Source organism: Vitis vinifera, chromosome 1, assembly GCF_030704535.1.
Source record: "Vitis vinifera cultivar Pinot Noir 40024 chromosome 1, ASM3070453v1".
Lineage (NCBI taxonomy): Eukaryota > Viridiplantae > Streptophyta > Magnoliopsida > Vitales > Vitaceae > Vitis > Vitis vinifera.
Genome location: NC_081805.1, coordinates 4,893,557 through 4,913,776, shown reverse-complemented (window position 1 = coordinate 4,913,776; position 20,220 = coordinate 4,893,557). Strand labels below are relative to the sequence as shown.

General features: G+C 35.0%; 2 protein-coding genes across 3 annotated transcripts; both read right to left on the bottom strand.

The window, feature by feature from the left end:
- Positions 1-1,281: 1,281 nt before the first annotated feature.
- LOC100254309 (putative clathrin assembly protein At2g01600) lies at positions 1,282-15,956 on the bottom strand. 2 transcript variants are annotated; one of them, XM_002284653.5, is made up of 15 exons: positions 15,534-15,956; positions 15,375-15,444; positions 15,168-15,265; positions 8,383-8,521; positions 8,074-8,201; positions 6,065-6,157; positions 5,877-5,927; positions 5,231-5,296; positions 5,070-5,135; positions 4,832-4,912; positions 4,645-4,725; positions 3,713-3,886; positions 3,479-3,560; positions 3,246-3,367; positions 1,282-1,865 (listed from the first exon to the last, which is right to left on the bottom strand). In XM_002284653.5, exons 1-15 carry the CDS (start codon positions 15,621-15,623, stop codon positions 1,503-1,505), a joined length of 1,704 nt encoding a protein of 567 aa, XP_002284689.2. In that variant the 5' UTR covers positions 15,624-15,956; the 3' UTR covers positions 1,282-1,502. The 2 variants fall into 2 exon arrangements, with proteins under 2 accessions (XP_002284689.2, XP_010654389.1); XM_010656087.3 differs by having other exon boundaries at positions 3,246-3,370; positions 15,534-15,943.
- A 3,257-nt stretch (positions 15,957-19,213) lies between these two features.
- LOC104879326 (thaumatin-like protein 1) lies at positions 19,214-20,008 on the bottom strand. Its single transcript, XM_010651914.1, has 2 exons — positions 20,005-20,008; positions 19,214-19,560 (listed from the first exon to the last, which is right to left on the bottom strand). The coding sequence occupies exons 1-2, from the start codon at positions 20,006-20,008 to the stop codon at positions 19,214-19,216; spliced, it is 351 nt and encodes a 116-aa protein (XP_010650216.1).
- Positions 20,009-20,220: the final 212 nt, after the last annotated feature.

Genomic DNA, 20,220 nt, shown 5'->3' with positions numbered 1-20,220 from the left:
TTTTTGCCTCAACCTCACATCCCTCTTTTGCTTTTTTGCCTTCCTTCTCTCATGTATGTTTGTGAATATGTGCTCATTCCACATTTTAATGTTTAGGGCATCCTCCCTCTCCTATGGCCTTTTTTCAGTTTTTTGCCTCCCCCTCCCTCTACCTAGAGTGTATTATTGGCCAATGTTTGCCATGATCCTTAGGCTTTAATACCATCATTCTAAGGTATTCGACCTTTTTTTAAAAAAAAGTAAATAAAAATTAAAACTTTGTATTTTGAGTAAAGGAGAACTAGACAAAGGTAATTATGAATCCAACTAGAGAATTTATGAAACAAAGGACAGATGGGAAGGTGAAAAATCAAGGCATGGAACTAATTTTGTGAGTAGGTCCAATCAATGATGAAATCCATCTGCATGTGGGTATGTCCAATTAATATGAACAGGAAGTTAGATGCACATTATGCATAATCAACAAAAATGACAAACATTGAACTTTCCACCGCCGTGTGAAATATCAAGCAACTAAAAAAGAATATTAGGTAGACAACCAAAGTAGATGAACAACTGTATGGCTAGGCTGTTATGTGCTTGGCTACACCACATTTAGTTATTTTATCAACTACATACAGTGTAGCTCTTTTTATTAAAATAATTAAGCCAAATTCTCTTACGATCATTACAAGCGCATGGGCCACCACCAGTGAGCAAGGGGTCGGTGGGACGGTGCTGAAAAACTTCAAACTTGTTTAGGAGTGGTTCAATGACGCGCTTGTCAGCTGGTCCTGCAAAATTCTAACATGATAGGAAGCATTAAACACGCTCCACCGCAATGGAAGGCTTCACCAGTGAATGCTCCGGCTCTCTTGATTCACTTAGTGCCTCAGGCTTCGGCCAGCCCTGGTTTTTGCTTCACCAAGGTTCCAGCTACATGGCTTTCCCACCAAATGAGTCTAGGCCCGATTCAAACGCAATACGTCTTTGATTCTTCTCTTTCTTTTGCACGTTTCTTAAATAAGTAGTCCTAGGTCGTTGCTGTACATAATCTATTAAATGTTATGATTCAAGTGAGGTCATAAATAACCGATAGAAATGTTTTCTAAGTTGATTGATCATATGCCACAACTTGCTTGCACCACTCATTCAGTACATGCACAATGGGTCATGCCTTACGAAACAATAACAAAGCTATGGCTCTTAGCAATCTATTGGAATAATAATAATAATAATAATAATAATAATAATAATAAAGAAATAAGATCCCCTGATAGCTTAAGGGATTTGATGACGATATAATCAACCATTCCTCTTTACTCATTATACATCTTTCAGTATCCAATCATTGAGTTCATCTTTCATAATCCAGACAAACAAATGATCCATGCCCCAAACCAATAATCGATCTAATGGTGTGGAAAGGATACAAGAAACCACACTGCTTCATTCGCCTCAAAATACAAAAAGAAAATCAACTGAACCACCAAGATTACATTCTGTAGATGTTCCAAATGTCGTTACAGTAGGCTGGTGCTTCCAAAAGGATTGTTATTTTGAGGGTGAGCAGTAGTAGTGTTGCGAGGAAATGCCCCAAACCCTGCGTCCCCAAAAGGATTGGGTGGACCAAACATCAAATGTTGCTGTTGCTGTTGCTGTTGCTGCTGCTGGTAGGTTGGGTATGGAGCAAAGGGATTGGGCTGCTGTTGAGCCATCGCTGCCATTTGAACTGCTGGAGGAGCAGCAACACCATTAGATACAGCAAATGGATCATGTACCTCAAATGGATTCGGGGCTGGTGCTCCATAAACAGGCTGCTGGGCAGCTCTGTATGCTCCTTCATCATACAAACTGGTCAAAGTGAGTGTGTCCAGTCCGCCAGCCTGAATGCATTAGTAACAAAAAGGAGGAAACACATAAGATTTCCAAGACATTTTTTATCATTTTACTAGAGAAATGCAGTGAAGCCAACATGATGTGGAAGCTGCTTATATGGTAATATATTTTTTAAACAATATTCCTAATTATATATATATATATAAAAGATCCAGGTTTTTGTTGCTCACTATTGTATACACACCCACAAGAATAATAGTAAGCAGTAATAAGAATAAACCAACTCTCAAGAAGATTGTGACCAGCGTAAAATACCAATGTGAAAAAATGAACTTTTGAACACCACCCAATATAGGCTAGAATTCAGCTCAGGTACAAGGCATCCAATCAAGAAAGCCCCTACAAATAGCATTCCATTCTGATTTATACACAAATAATGTTATTTCTAGCATGTTATTCTGCATAGCAGGTTCACTTCAGCTTGTTCCTTCCCTTTGATATCATAATTTGAGAGATTGGGAACTCATTCTCAAAGCATGTCTCGTGACTCCCTCCACTTGAGACATGTAGAGACTGACATTGGAATAGAGAAGACTGATTCTTTAAATTAGACCACAGAGGATGAATTACAGCATATTTTCTTGCTCACAGAGTTGTCACAATATTTTTTCTTTTTTTTGATAACCGTGGATGTCCGGGCCAGCTTACACGCACCTCGACTAATCCCACGGGGCCCTGAAGTTAACGACCGGGTAAACCTCCAGTGGCCCTGAGGGGACTCGAACTGGTGACCATTAGGGAGCAAACCCAAGGCCTGACCAACTGAGCTACCCCTCAGGGTTAGAGTTGTCACAAATTTTCCATCTTATGAAAGGTGTAGGCACCTCTTCTGTGATGCATACGTTCCTATTGATCCTCAAATTTTAGTCCAGAAATTACACTTGGCGGCATTGAACATTTAAAGAAAACAGATGTGCCCACAGCTAGGTCTAACATGAGACCATCATTGAGGATTTAAATGAACATATATGGCTATGAAATCCCAGTCCTCATAGTTGTTCCAAGCTACCTAAGGCAATTTGTTTAGAGGCATTGCAATGTAGGGCATCTTCCTCTAGCTCAATGCAGATGATGCTATTGTGTCATGTGGGGCAAAGAAGAATGAAATTAGTATATTTGAGGGTACTCTATTTGACACCAAGATCTAGATACACCTGCACCTAAGATGCATATATCTGAGCCCATGTAACAAAGACGCCTACCAATGGGAACACACATACCCGAGTCATAATAGACTGAAAAGAACCATACCTTAAACTGTCTACTGCTCAGAAGGGTGACATTAAACAGGAATATCATTCCCTCATCAGAATAGCCATAAACAGAATGATAAAATGAAGGAAAAAATAATGAACACAATGACCTACCAATTGCCTCTCATTCGCTGAAGAAATATTGCTGCTTGGAGTGGTCACCAGGGCAAGCTCCCATCCAGTAGGATCAAAGTCTTTTGCTTGAAAAGCACCGGAGTCAAATGTTGGTGCAGCAGCTGCTATCATGTTTTTACAATGTATTCAAGATAAATGTAACAAACAATAGAAAATCACTTGAGTAGCATGACTAGGGAAACACTGAAGAGGAAAATTTAAGAAGACTATACCAGACCCAGATGGAACTATGGCTAGAGCCAAAGCATTGCTTTCCTCAATTGCAGATGCATCATGAGCAACAACATTTATTCCCTGAAACCACCCAATAAAAAATAGATAAAATAAAAAAACAAAAAAAGAAAAAAGAAAAAGGGGAATGAGAGAATAAGACTAAAAGGAAATGGGTATAAGTTCTAGGGTAAAACATTAACTGACTTAACAAAACTGAAAACTGATAGATTTACCAGTAGATCTCCATCATCCAAGTTGTTTGGCGGGAGAGGAGGGGGAGGATGAGCAACCTCGACACTGGAGACTTCAACATTTTCTGAAGGTTCTAGCTTGGGTTCATCATCACTAGGTAATTTTGTGTCTTCAGAAGGAGAAGGAGCATCTTCTGATTTGTATGTCAATTGAAGCTGTCAATACAAATTTCAAAAATTAAATCAATGACCAAATTATGAAGAGCAAATTTTTAATTTTATTGTAGGAAGGGATATAATCTCTATGGTGTACTCATTCTACAATAAAAATCATCATCTTCTCTGTTTGGAAACAAGGGCCCTAGAAACTTGTTCTTGACTCCAACCTTCAAGAGGACCTTTGAATCAACCATGTTCAGGAAAGATTGAAGATGATAAGCATTCAAGAACTTATGAAACTTGTTCTCAACCAATTTGTTCATGGTTCTCTCTCAAAATTAACAAAGTCTCCAGAATACTGTTTCTTATTCTATTTATTTATTTATTTTTAACAAAAGAACAATTAAGGAGCTATAACCCAAAAAAGGCATTTTTTACTAGAAATTTTGCCTATTAAGAAATTTGACTTCCTTGATTATATAATTTGAATTCCTCAATTAATGAGAGAAAAATTTTCCCCAATTGAAGTGAATTGGATCTCATATTTTTTACATGTGTTTACTTGTGGACCCACATGAATTTCATGGGCTTTCACATCTTTTTATGATTCACAATGACTGCAGATTAGTTCTGCAGCACATTTTTTCTAAAACTGTAGCTCAATTGACATAGAAGAAAATGAGTACAGACCAAATATTACAGAAACCCAGAAAAAGAAAAAAAATGATGCTAAAGATAACTATGAAATCCAATGTAATATGAAATTATTTTTGTAAGGAGTGTTTTCTTGCACATCAAAAACTGTATGTACTAACCAATGGTTCATTTGGAACAGAAACCATCCTTGGTGCCTCTCTTATATAATCTTCCATGGTTGCAAGAAAAGATTGTGGAGGCTGAAAAGGTGAACAAAGCATCAGGCTGCCATCCAAAAAAACCCAAAACAAAACAGCAACAACAGAAAACAAGACAAAACAAGAAACCATGTCACAGCATCACTACCTCTCTCAAAACAGGAAACTGGAAATTTCTAGCAAGTTCCAAACCTTTGCAAACTTCATAGAAATCAGAAAGGCTCCCAGCCTGCATACAAATATAAATTTCTTTAGAAAAGATCACAAAACTGCTTTTTAATATCTCCTCCTGATATTATGATTAATGGTAAAATAAAAATTACTCATACTTCTTGTTAATCAGAATATTGAACATGAATGAAATTCTAATAAACAATGGACATCACCTGCTGGCCAGCTCGTTTATAGATTTCAAGGGCTTTAAAAGCTTCATGTCTGGGCATCTCAAAGAACTGCCATGAAATATAAATTTCAATGCTAATGCAAATAAAAGTACATAGCTCTGTTAAAATTAGGTTGCTCTAGCATGAATGATAAGCCAATTTACCTTATCAACAAGATTGATAATTCCATCATTAATAGCACAATAAATTTTAAAGCTCTCTTTGAGTACCTGAAAATCAAATATATCAACAAGGCCAAGAATCATTTAGGCTTTCACAGGGCTTTTCTTGAGTAAGCGCATGGTTGGTAGCATTGGTCAACTTCCTTTCCTTTTAGGAGTTCAGGTTTGCAGGGGGGATGGGGCAGAGAGGTATTCTCATACAATTTTGGTAAAAAAAAGGTTCAAAATTAACCTGTCTTCTTCCACTTGATTAACCAATTTGTTGCCCTTTCTTCTTCCCTTTTGCATAGCAACCTAACTTTCTTGCCATGACTCACAGGGAAATTCTGAGCCTATCAACAGTTTGTTTGATATTCTCAAAGATTAAAACTATCTTCTTTTATTTATTATTTTTTCGTTAGATAATCTTTTCCCCCCTAAATGCCCCTTGCAAGGAGCAGAACCAGTGCATTTGTGCCATCCCTTCTTTACATGAAGCTTTACCCTCAAAGGAAAATGGTCGGGAATCAAATCTGGCACCTCCCACACCTCCGCCCGCACAGCCACTTGCCTTACTCAATATGTACAATCAAATAAAAACTTCTGTACAATTTTTAGTAATGCAACAGAAAAGAGATGCTGGACATACCAAAGCCAGTGCATACTGTATCACATAATTGCCAATAGCAGCTCCCTCCGGCTGTAAACTCAGAAGCAACACCAATTTTGTTTAGAATTGAAGTTGAACAGTTCAGTATTCCCATAAGAAGATGTATAATAAATGCAAATTTATGTGCACGTCTCTTTAAGGAATAATAGAAGTTCCAAAAAATGTACCCGGCATCCAATAAGACGATGTAGCAGCTGCTGCAAAGCAGGCAACTGTTCCAATAGTTCTTCACTATCCAATTCCCTGGTCCTGCTGTAACCCTGTCAGTGAAAATCTATCAAAGTTGAATGTTGGCCCTGATCATCGTTATGGTAAACCAATGACAATGGAATACCCAAAATTCAAAAATAATATAACCATGTTCTGAGTGGAGAAAGATCCAAAGAAGGTCTATATACATCAATAGGACAGCATTTTGAATCTCCTATGGCTAATAATCCTTCCAAACAGAATACTAGAAAACATTCCACTAGTTCCCACAATTACAAATGGGCTACTAAAGATCATTTTTAGTAAAAGCTTCTCTTTGAAAGTATTGTCCAAGGACGAGGATCAAAATATTGGAAAATGCAAAAATATCGGTGGTTGGATTTATGGAAATATTGGATGAAAATCCAGGAAAAAAAACATATATCGATAGGAAGGAAATTGATAAAACTCATAGAAATGTTGAGAAAAACTTCTAAAAAAAATGATAAAACAAGCAATGACACATATTGAAAAAATCATATATGTATGATAAATTCTGTAATATTCAGAAATAATTTGCAAAACTTGAAAATACATTTAATACTGAAATATGATCAATCTTGTTTGAATGTATTCAAGGATCTAAAAAGAAATGATCATATATATATATATATATATATATAATATTTTATAACAAGGGCACAATTGCCCTAGAGGCAAGGGTCCACCATTTCCTCTTTGAAGGGCTTTGGTTCAAGCCCAATGCCCCCTTCCCTTTTAACTTTTAAAGGCCCGTCAAGTGCATGGTGCACACATGGCACAATTTTATCACCAATATAATCAGGAAAATTGTGATAAATGGGAAAAAAAAAACCATGATTTATCAGAAAAAAATAGTGAAAATCAAGATAAATTAAAGAAAAATCAGCAAAATTTGATTGGCCGAAATTGAGGCTAGGATATAGTTTGAGTGCTTGCCGAAATCTGAAACTTTGGGGACATTCGCTGAAATTTGCATCCATGTCTAAGGAAAAGTTAGCTGACTTCCATCCCCCAACAGAAAGCATTTGATCTGAGGTAAACCTCAGCACATTTTATTGCAACAACATGAGCTAGTCACTCCAAAGGATTCCATAGCATTCAAGGAGGTACAGTTCCCAATAGAAGCATCTTGGAGTGGATTGATTCGATGGTTCTAGATGAGATAACAGCTTTGTATCCCTATGAACCTCACGCTTGTTTGAACAAGACATACATGGATGGAAAAAGGAAAATTAATCTAAGTCCAGGGACATCACAAGAGATGACAAAAATCTAGTGACGTCCCCATAAGAACTTGCCTCAAAATTTTGAAACGAAGGAAACCGTACAAGGAAATATTTATTTATTTTCAATAATCAAGTAAACACTAATGTAAAGACTATAGAGAGTTGCCTTTGTTTAGAATCCATCTATCCAGCACCCCTCCCCAACCAAGGAATAAAAAATAAAATAAAATAAAAAGGCCACAGTAATGTTAACTTGGTCAAATATAGTACAAACCAATATCTTAAAAGAACATTTGAGTAATTTTTTGAAATTTATTTTTTGACCAATCAAAAGCATATTCTATTTTATCAATTCTTAACAACTATAATGGGTTCATGATCATTCAAAGAATAAATACAAATGTTACAGAGCCAACGATTGGAAAAAAAAAAGAAGCCAATTCCTAAAATGAACTTCACCAGGTCAAAAGCAAGGTTTTATTTTTCTTTCTTTTACTTATTTATTCTTTATTTGGGCTCTATTTGAAGATATTTTATTACCATTGACCTTCACTCTCCTATAGTCACCCTTTGTCTATCAGAATATTATTACTTTTAAATTAAGTTTATTTCCTTTATCTATCAAATATATATTTGATAAATAAGAGAGTGTATTAAATAATGAAAAAAGCTTTTGTCTATCAGAATATTATTAATTACTTCCATGCATGGTTACATACCTTCTCCTGCCCTTGGGCAGGTCTGGGGAGGCGCTCAGCCTCGATGTCATACTTCAGAATCCTAAAACATTCAAGTCGTTCCTCTAGAAACAGTGCATATGTACGTACCCAGGCAGAGCAATCCCAAGCTGAAAAGCAAAATAAAACAACCCAACATTTTTTAGAAAATGGATTCCCTCCCTCATCCTAAATATAAGGCAATCCCTTTTGCTTATCAAAAACAAAATTATAATGCATTCTGTTATTCTAAATAAAGGAATAAGCTAGTAATGATGACAAGAAGAAACAAAACATGGTGTCGAAGTTAACCAATAGGGCTTGAATCATCTTTGAAATTGGACAGTTGGAGAATGCGTCCCCTCTGTGAGAAATTAAGAAGTTCTTCCCGGAAAGTAGGATCACCCTCCCTTAATGCTCTATGGATAACTATGAGCGTCTTTAACGCCACCTGTTGATCAACAACATGAAAAATGATCATTTCAAAAATATAATAAGCATGGCTATCTTCAGGACATTGGTGAACTAGATAGTGACAAGAAATAAACAAGAACTAGTAACTAACTTAATCAATTTTTATATAGCTATGATGAAAAGGACACATAATTCATATATAATGTGGTACTAATTGATGGAAATCTAATATTTTTTAGAACAATAATAAATTTATAGAAGAAGTCATAGCATTTCACAAATGCTGTAGCAAACCAAACCATAAATGGACGGTGTCCAAGCTCTATGAAATTGTAAAACGTGAGTAGAGGGGGAAAAATTTTTCTACACAATAAATTAATTTCCTAGAAACCATTATAGTTGATAAACTTAAGATACATAATATGATAGAATGATAAGTTACATTTTCTATGGAAATTGGTACTCATTGCAATCTCTATCTCATCTTTAGCGCATCTTACAATACAAATACAACAACCGAATATGAGAAATGATACAACATTTCAACGATACACACCTTTAAGGATTCTTCACAATTTAAGAATAAATAAATAAATTCAAAAAATTTTCTTAAAATAAATTATTATATTAATTGTTTAAAATGTACAGTAAGATTAGAAATTGATCATAAAAGGGAGAGAAAGGTAAAATAATCCTATATGAAAAGTTCTATTCTTGTTGTCAAGGGTCAAGTTGAAAGTTAAGTGTTTTCTTTTTATAGGTAATCTCAATTGAATTAAAAGTGCCTACTAAAACAACACACAACAGTATATACACGAAGATAAACATAAACAAACCAACTCCCCCTTTCAACTCAACCAAACAATAAAAACAAGCAATGATAAGGAGTTATCTCCTATGTGCACCTTAGCCCATTCCAGGAACATGTACATAAAAGATTGTTTAATTGCTTAATTCACCTTCTTGTTGTTTTCAAAAGTTTTCCTATTTATTTCCTTCTATAAGGTCCAAAATAAACACAAAGAAGCTACTCACCATGCTTTTGTCCTTTTCTTCTCAACAAAAGATCCATGCTAGCTAAGAAGGATATCTTTGAGGAGAATCACCCACTGAATGCCAAACAAAGCAAAAACTACCATAGGATGATTGCTTTGAAACAATGAAGGAGGACATGATCCACCATTTATTTCTCTCTTCTTTACACAAATAATATCTACTATGCAATCTCCAACCCCTCATCGTGAGGGGATCTAGAGTCAAAATTCTTCCCCACAAAACTTCCCAAGCCAAAAAGCTTTCATTAGGGAACCAAGGGTTCCACACAATGCCTAATGGAAATTGCTTACAATTTTATTTTATTTTTTTGATAAATATCGCAAATATATTAAAGGGCAAAGGCCATCAAGCATACAGGACGTATACAAATCTGACTCAAAATGAGAGCACAAAAACAAAGACCCTTACCCGCCCTTAAGTGGTCGCTAGCCACTCAAAAAAACCTAAGAGTGAAGAGGACTCCTCTCCAATATACACCCTAGCCCAACTCTACAAGGTACAAACAAAAGAATTTTTGAGTTTCTGTATATTTAACACCCCTCCCTTGAACGCTAACCTATTTCTTTCCTTCCATACCGTCCAAAAAATACACAACGGGATAGAATTCCAAATTTTTTTCCTTTTTTTCCCCACAAAGGGGCCCCTCCAACTGAATAAAGCCTCCTTCACCAGCTTTGGGAACACCCAATGAACCCCCACAAGGGCAAAAACGATATCCCATAAGGCCCTTACCACCATACAATGAAGAAGAATGTGATTTACACTCTCCTCTTCACAAACACACAAAAAACAGCGGTTCGGGAACTGCCAGCCCCGTTTTTGAAGCCTATCCAAGGTGAGAATTTTCCCCCACCCAGCTTCCCAAGCAAAAAAAGCCACTTTGGTAGGGACCATGTTCACCCAAACTCCTCTATGCGGAAAGTCGTAAGCATTGATAACAACCAGCCCATTATAGGCCTGCTTCACCCCATACTTCCCATGGCCCCCCCCTTTCCAAAGCACCCCGTCCTCCTCTGAAGAGAGCTTGACGTCCCTGAGCCTCATAAGCAATCCTCTAATCAAGTCCAGCTCCCAATCATTGAAGTCTCTATGAAATCTGAGATTCCAGCCACCTGGACCACTGCTATGGTCCCACATCTCATTAACCATTGCATTCTTGTTGACCGCCATCTCATAAAGCAGGGGAAAAGCATGGGACAGCCTCTCATCCCCACACCACTGATCCAACCAGAATTTTATTCTAGTCCCTTTCCCTACCTTGAACTTGATATTCTCCCAACACCAATTAGCTTCCTTCATGATCTCCTTCCATGCCCCTACTCCGTATGCTCCCCGGAAATTGCTTACAATTTGATAAGGAGGAATATAAAGATTTAACCACAAACTTGTCACTCTTTGATTCTTGTCAAACCATATTGTCCTCTACATCCCTTCTAATTGTTTGCCCTTCTACAAAAAGCCCCCTAACTCTCCCAACTCCGGTCATTATTTCACCAAACTATTTATAGGCAAAAGCTTGATGTCCATAATTGGTTTTATTGATTGGTTGAGTTCGGTTCAAGGCAGAGAATAGTTTTTTATTTTCTCTTCCGTTTTTTTTTTAGGACACTTTTTGGTAGTCGTTGTATACATTGTGTGTACTTTGGAGTGCCACTTTTTGGTGCTTTTCAATACTATTTTCATTTATTGATCCAAAAATAAAAAAATATTTTGCCTAGTGAACAAGGGATTCCAACTACACACAACCCCCCCCCCCCCCAAAAAAAAAAAAAAATTTTGCTCCCATAATTGGTCTACCCAGACATCTTTAGCAGCAATTATAGAGAATAGCCCAAGAAACTCCTCTGCACAAGTTGAAAGTTAAGTATTATGACAGTCTTCTCCTTATTTGGATATGCACAGGTATAGCATGCATCGGTTAATGGTAGATTTTGTCAATTGGTTAGGTAGTAAGCAAGGGGAGGGATTGTTCTTTTATTTTCTCTCCTCTTATTCTTTAACTTGTAGCACACTTGTATATGTCATGTGTACATTGTGCACCTTTTGTTCAATGTTGTGATAATTTGAGAATCAAAACTTAAGCGGTGTTTGGATGCACTTCTTTGTTTTTTGTTTTACAAATAAAAACTTCTCTAGAAAATGTAGGAACTCTTACACAAAAAGCAAACATTTACCTTGTGTTCTTAAAACTCTTTTCAAAAATTTTAAAATTTGAGGAAATGAAAATTTTTTATTTACTTGAATTTTAAAAAATGTTTTCAAATGCACAAGGTATCTACCTACTTTTTGTATAAGAATTCCTATGTTTTATACAAAACTTTCTATTTTTAAAAACAAAAAATAAGAAATGTAACAAAACTAACCATCCCATCCACAAATTATTATATATGGATTTTTTTTCTAGATGAGGAAGAAACAATGACATACATGAAAAGTGGGAACTTGACAACAACACACATAAGTACATATACCTAGTTAGAATATGAAACTAACAATCATATCTAAAAATTCAAAAAGTTTATTTTTATGGATTTAGTAACGAATCTATACGTTAAACTCTTTTTTTTTTTTTTTTTTTAATTTAACTTTTCAAAACTCTAATATTCAATTTTTCATATGAAATGGTATGGCATATACTCTTTCAATTATGTTATCTTTCATAAAATTGGTTATATATTATTCTATAATTCATGCTTTTTTATAAGTATATTATTCTATAATTCATGCTTTCATGCTTCCAATATATATATGTGTATGTATATGTATAAAATTTTTTCTATTTAATATGAAAAAATAGAAAAACAACACACAATATGTTTTATAAGTTAACAACTACTGCAATTGTGTGTGTGTATATAATGCATTAAAAGATGCTTAACAAAAAGGTGGGCAAGTACTATGCATAGGAAAAATATAAAGAGAGCTAGGAGCCAAAACTGTATCCACACCCTCCTTAAACAGTTGATGAAATAAAAACTGGAACCAAAGTTAAAATTCACAATGTGGGTAGACGATGAGTATAGAGTATTTATATAACAAGTTTTCACCATCCTTTCCAAATGTTCCACACCATCAAAGCATTATTCTCAGGCCAGATGGATCCCATCATGCAAAGGGGTCCATTCCTCCACAACTCCTTCCAACTTCAACTAATTTCCTGTTCCAACTTAACAGAAGCTCCATGACTGAATGAGGAAGGCCGCAATAGATGCCAAACAAAGAGAAGATCAAAGTCAACAAACCACTTGTCAGCCGACAATGAATAAGAATTAGATTGGCCAACTCTTCCTCCATCTAGCAAAAGGTTTACAAAATGGTTCAAAATCCTATTCCTAGAGGAAATGGCAGACACTCGAGACAAACAAGATTCCCTTCCAAATTACCAAATAGTAATTGAACAATGCACTCTATCCCATTACATCTAGAAAGTTACTACACGCTTTTTTTTTTTGATAGATAAGAAGAAAAATATATTAATAAGGGCTAAAAGAGTAACCCATGGTATACAAAATGTTTACACCTAACACCACCAAACACCACCAAAAGCCAAAACTACAAAATAAGAATGATTTAAGTCATCCCACCCTCACCAAGATCCCAACCAATCGAGAAAACTAAAAAGAGTTAAAACAACATCATTTATACACCACTTTCCTTCTGACCAAAGAAGGCAAACAAAAAAAACTTTTTAGACTTTGGATTGAAAGCTCATCCCTATCAAAGGTGATTCTATTTCTTGCCTTCCAAACTATCCAAAATAAGCATAAGTGGTCCACTCTCCACACCTTCTCACACTCCTTGGCCACAAACAAACCATGCCAACCTAAAAGTGTCTCTCTAATTGACGAGGGTAGCACCCAAGACACCCCAAAAAGGGCAAAAAGCAACTCCAACAAGACCCTTGTCTTTACATAATGGACAAGGAGATGGTTTAGGGATTCTTCCTCAATATGACACAGAAAACATCTCTACACAAAGAAAACCTAAAACTACAAAAATGTCTTTCTACAAAATACAACACTACCCCACATTCCCCTCGAGCTGTGGATTGGTATCACATGCGCCTAACTTGCTCATAAAAAATTATATAGGTTTCTACTAGGCTTTCTTTCATCAAGGCATCTGCAAGTTTTTTTCTAGTTTATGGAAAAAGTTTGCAAATAATACTGTCATTCAACTTTTCCTTGGTGAAGTGTAATTGTTATGCTTCATTCTAACATGTTGGATTGGGTCATTAGCAACATCAATAACTGTATTGTTAATACAACATCATAGGGTCTCTAAAACCAAATTCCAGCTCTCTTATAATAACCCAACCACACCAACCCATAAACCTCATGCTCAATTTGGTAACCAATTGTTTCTTGATCCTCTAAGTGACTGCATATAGGTTATAGTCTAAGATAGACCCTCTGTCAACAACTCATTCAAACAATTAGCATCTGTTATAAGACTAACTTTAAATTGAGCCTTCCAAAAAGAAGATCCTTTCCTCAAAAGGGCTTCAGGTATCAAAGGATTCTAAAACAGCAGCCCAGTGAGAAGATTTAGGAGCCCGCACTGACTATAAGAAACACAATGTTCTGACAATTTGGCAAACCAAATATATGGAGTCTGGCCAAGGTCATGAATGTTAAAGATTGTGACATATCCCAGAGATCATATGTAGTTGAATAACTTCATAGAAAGGGAGAAAAAAAGTATCAAATAAAAAAATTATCCAACATCCAAATATTCAGTGAAAAATAAAAGAAAAGCAATTGATGGATCCATGATTAATGTTTATTTAAGAAAACGAAGCTCAAAACATGCTCAAAATTTTTCTCATAGCCAGCATCAAATAAACTATTGTCATGCGCTTGATTGATAACTTCCAACAGTAACTCTTAAGGGAGATCCATTAATTCTAGCATCTACAATGTCAATGTGCTTGAATACAAATTGGTGGAAAAACTAAAAACTGAATTTAGATGCACACCAACAGTATAGATACAAAAACTTAATTCGAATAAGCAGAATCCATAATAAAAAAAAAAACTTACGAATTTTTAAATTATTTAATCTTTATATAAAAGAGTTAAAATAAGTTAAATGAGTTTGAGGTAACATACAAAAATAAGTCAACTCTAATCTATTTTTTATTCCTACTTTTCCTTTCTATTTTCCTTCCCTTAAATTTTCCGAGAACCAAGAATAGCCACCACATTTTGGGGCCTAAAGGTTTTTTATTGGAAGTTTTAATGCCAAAGGGCTTGGAACTGTACTTGCACAACATAATTCACAATTGCAAGCTTGCAAGCTTGCAAACTTAAATGAAAATCAGAACAGAAGCATAAATTTTCACTACTGCGTGTTAATAACCAAAAGTACTTATTTTAAAGAATAATCTAGAATAATGAGTAGAGGTCTGACTATCAACAATAACTTAATTATATTCTACTTACACAATCCCAATCACATCAAACTCAGATCTAGAAATTAACTAGGTGTATGAACAAACCCTAGTTTCTTTCCAAATCAAGGCATTACCCACAAATCAAATTGAGACCCAGAACAAATCTTAACTAGGAGAACAAAAATATACAATAGAACACCCTAGTTGAATCCTTAAGGCATAGAATCAGTACCGTCCAATTATGCGTCTTCGCCAATCGCCTCGAGAGCGCATGAATGCAGTAGGCAACATCGGCTCGTGGCCTGATCGCAGACGTGGCGACCAAAATTTCTGCCACAAATCAACATATACAAAAAATCATCAACTTGGAATGAAAACTGAAAAACCCTCGGATATATATATATATATAAAAAAGGATTTACGAACAAAAGACACCGACTTCTGATGTGCCTCTCCTTGGGTGGACATTCGACGTGATTCGTAGCTTTGACGACCGCAACGTCCAAATCCTAATTATGGAAGCCAATCAAAGTATAAAAAATCGATTTAAAATAAGAATCAATATATATCCAAACAAAAAAAATGGAGGAAGGGTTACCGCGAAATCGCTGTTAACGTGGGCGAGGCCGACTTTGGTGGAGTCCTTGAGAGCACCATAAGCCTTCCTCCAAGTCTGAAGCGTGGCCATCTGTACACACCCCTCTACTCAATCGCCGTTGAGATCGGTGCCCCGCTGCTTTTCTCTCCACAAAAAAAAGAAAAAAAAATCTCTATATGAAGCGGTCCTCAGACCTTGATTCTCTGTCTGTGACTTTGGGCAAAGACACGGGACGATTTCGGGCTCGGCAATAATCAAAGAAAGAAAGAACTAGAAGAACTGAAATTTTGGTATTGTTTTGTGATTGGCTCTTTCTCTCTCTAGAAAGTTAATAGAGAGAGAGAGAAAGAGAGAGAACAACACCCGACGTCCTCGGCTTCTGGCGGCCCCTCTTTTGGTATGCGTCATCATCATTTTTTTAATTTATTATTATTTTTTTTTTTGGCTTTTATTATAAGGGCACCACATTTAATGTAACAAATTATATTTTATTATAAAAGTAATTGACCTATTAAAAAAAATGAAAATGTTTACAAAAATTAAAAAGATGGGAAGTATAAGGAAGAAAAGAATTTAGACAGAAAAAAGCGTCACAAGAGGGATGAGACGTGTAAAGGAGGTTTAATAATACTAACCGGTAAGCTGCCACCCTCTTGACTTACAAAAAGGAATTGATAATAAATATATACAATATGCATATGTTACCAAATGACATATACATCTTAAGCCATTAAATCTTTCATAAATGTAGAAAAATGAACTGCACGGTCGATTTTAATTTTTGGATGAAGAAAAAGGAAATAGAAATAGAAATAGCATGTGGAAGATGTTTGAAAACGGCAAGGTCAATTGGGTCGAACGTTGATCCAGTCTGGATGTCCGTCTAACGAGAACAATAACTTTATGTTATAATAATATCGGTCGTTCGAAGTTTAGTGTACGGATGATAAATCGAGTCCAAGGGCTTCATGGGTGAGCAGGTGAGCGGCCCAAGTGATTGGGCAAGGATTGTGGATGGTCAACGGGCCTAATGGCATATGATTGACACCCATAAATGGGGAGCATGCAGTTGGGGGAACTCCGCTCTCTTTCGGTCTGTTACTTTCATTCCATCTGTATCATTGATCGGTTCAAATGGGTTTCACAAGCAGCACAAGAAAACTGAAAAAATGATCTTAAATACAGCATAGATTTTGTGATGGAATCTTCCATTGAAGGATTCTTCTCTCCGCAATCATCGCCACCGCCAAAATTGATTTATTAATATGGGGGATTTCACTATAGATTCACCTCATCATTCTTAGCTGGAACAATTTAATATCACTATAGGTTTTTTACAACAAATACCACGGTTTTAAAGCCGAAAAAACGTGTTTTCATACATTCATGTAAAAATAATTATAATATAAAAATAATTCAAATTTTATGCACTCTTCCATGTATTTAAGATAGTAAAAGTAATATTTATATTATTAAAAAGTATTACCTAAATGATTAAAATTAGTATTTTTTTATTAAAAAATACATAAAATATTAATTATTTTTAGATAATTACTTAAAATTTGTATTTCATAAACTTGAATTCTTATTTTATGACTTTTTTTATATAAGTGTACGAAAACACATTTTTCCTTTTTCAAGTCTTAAGATTATTAATTTAAAGCAAAAATATAATTATCTTAAAAGCATCTTAACATGGTTTTAAAAGTCATATTTTATAAACTTGAATCCTTATTTTAAGATTTTTTTTTTCACATGAGTGTACAAAAACACATTTTTCCTTTTTCAAAATGCTAAGTTTTAAATAGAAAATTAAATATTTAATAAATTAGAGTATTAATTTACAGGGAAAAGAATAATTATCTTAAAAGTATCTTAACATGGTTTTTAAAGTCATGAATTTAATTTGTCTCTTTTTTCTTTCATTTTTTTTACAAAGCACCTTAATGGATTATTATAAAATAATTAAAAAATTCAAGGATATAAACAACAATAACTATATAGTTAATAGTAATTTTTAGGTCACGATGGGAGTCCAAGTTTTTCCATGAATAATAAATGTCTCTAATGTAAGTGATTAATAATGTGTTTAATAATGATTTTATGAAGTATTTTTAATATTTAAAAATAAAAATTTATTTTTAAATATTAAAAAAAATTAGAAACACTTCATAAAATTATTATCAAACACACTTTAATATTTTTACGTGAAAAGCTTAATAAAGAAACACACACAAATGAATAATGAAGCATGTATTGTGATTTATTATCGGGATTCTTTTGTTATAATAATTATTATTATTGTTGGAGAACATTAAAAATTTTAATGAAGCTGATAGAAATGCTTTGTTTCTTTGCAATTTCTGAGAGTGAAAAAGCAAAATGTAGAATATTTCAGAGCACAGCTCCTCTCGTTGTCGTTAGAGTGGAAAGTATTATTTTAAGTTGATTTTGTTTTCATGTTTTATAAATGAAAGAGGTGTAATTGTAATTTAGTAGGCTGTTACACCCCTCTTCAATTATCTCTAACAACATTCTACAACCACCGCTTTGCTAAATAGAATGCGGCAGCTCTCCTTTGCTGTCATTTTCCAAATCTGGATGTCTCTTCCCTAACCACTGCTTTTGTGTTAATGGTGTGCAAAGCCTTCATTTTTTAGCAATGAAACAACCTTCCAGCTTTTTTACGAGATATTCTCCGTTATTTTTGTAACTTCAAGTGAGTCGTTACTCGGTATAAGAATTGATTCTCAATCTTTATATAAAGTTTGTTTGAATTCATGAAGGGCAAATTTCCCTTATATTAATATCGATAAAAGAGTTTGTTTTACCTGTTAAAAATTAAAAAAAAAAAAAAAAGTTTTAAAATTATATATGCATGAACTATTCCTAAATGATGCCTCTTAAAGTCATCAACTTTAATTATGGTGTATTTTACGTGGAAGCACATGCAATCAATGAACTACCATGGGAAGCCAGGGAGACATTCAATGATGTTACCCCTATTATCTTTTTGACCCTATAATCCACCTTTAGATGTGTCATTGATTAATTTATAGACAATGATTTAAAAATCCCTAATTCATAAAATCATTGTTAATTTTTCATTAAAAACTATGATTAAATTGAATCAATAGCCGTCAGCAGCACTGGAGGAAGCATAGGACCCTCCAGCCCCACCACCAGACAGCCACCACTATTACTGTTACCAACTCCCAAACACCCACCATTATTACCACTACTGCACGACCATCACTGAACTATCAACCTCGCTTTCTGCAATGCACCCTCTGCTAGTTAAATAGGACAAACATGCGTGTCCTATCGATCAGACCTGCAAATTCCCCAATCAAGACATGGGGTCATCTCTATATTATAAATATTTAGGTTATGTTCGGTTCATTTTCGAGAAAAAAAAAATTGGAAGGAAATTTGAAAGAAAAGAAAAAGTTAAGAAAATAAAAATAATTTTTTTCATTTGTTTAGTTATCCAGAAAATTTAAGGGAAAAAAAATTTTATTTTCTTTTTATTTGGATAACCATGAAAAAAAGTTAAGGAAAAATAGAAAAAAAACAAAATTATCTTGGATTGTTATCAATTTGTTAAATAATAAAATAAAATTTATGCTCTTGTTTGATTATCAATAGTTATCAACAAGTTATCTTAGGTGGCGGGTGTACTATACGCGTTGTTGCAATTGTACTCCGGGCTCCCAAATGCCTCGCACGTGCTCGCTCCTGCACACGTTGCCGTCTTCGACCTTCAGCTTCGCCGGACAGCCCTGGTTCAGATCCACCGTGCAGCCTGTCGACGCGCACATTCTTGACCAACCACTTCTTTCCACTATCATCGATAGGTTGCAGCCATCGATGAGGCTCACGTTGTAGAAGTCTTGCCCACCGGTGCCGAGAGTGAACTCTGCCAGTGTCGCCGGTAAGGCAACACCGACGCCGTTGCATTCGATGGTCCCTGACCCACAGTCGCCAATGATGCAAGAACCCAACCCAGATCCGTCAAAGTTGCATCCTGTTCGCCCCCAAAACTTATCGGATCAACCTGATCTAAAGATAAGGATTTGAATACCATGAGCCCCCACGAAATTTCCCTCTTCTTTTCCCTTTTCTTTTTCTCTTATTTTCCTCAGTATTTTTTAAGGAAAATAGTTGGGAAAATATCATAACATTTTCTCTACTATTTTCTTTTATATTTTTTTTTCCATCATATTTTCCATGTCATCCAAACTAAAGAAAATCATTTTTCACATGATTTTTTTTTCCTTTTCTTAGCATTTTTTGGGAACCAAACATAGCCTTAGTGACCAAATAGGTGGGATGTAGGTAGCCATGTCAAAAAGTGTAGGACATGGCAATGGTGAATGGTTAGGGTGAATTGTCCTACGGATCATAGTGAATAAGAAATTAAGAACAACTATCCACACACCACAATTAGTAGTTAGCAACTTAGCCATACCCATTGTAATGTAGAAAACAGTGTTGCTGACAGAGATCGGTCCCAAACTTGCAAAAACACTAACAAATTGTAAGGCATATTTGTTGCGCTAATTATGGAAAATATATTGAAATAATAAATAAAGTAAATAGGAATTAAAATCGCAATTAAGATTAATTAATATTAAAATTTGTGTCTATATTCTCAATATGAATTTACCTCACACTCCATGTATTT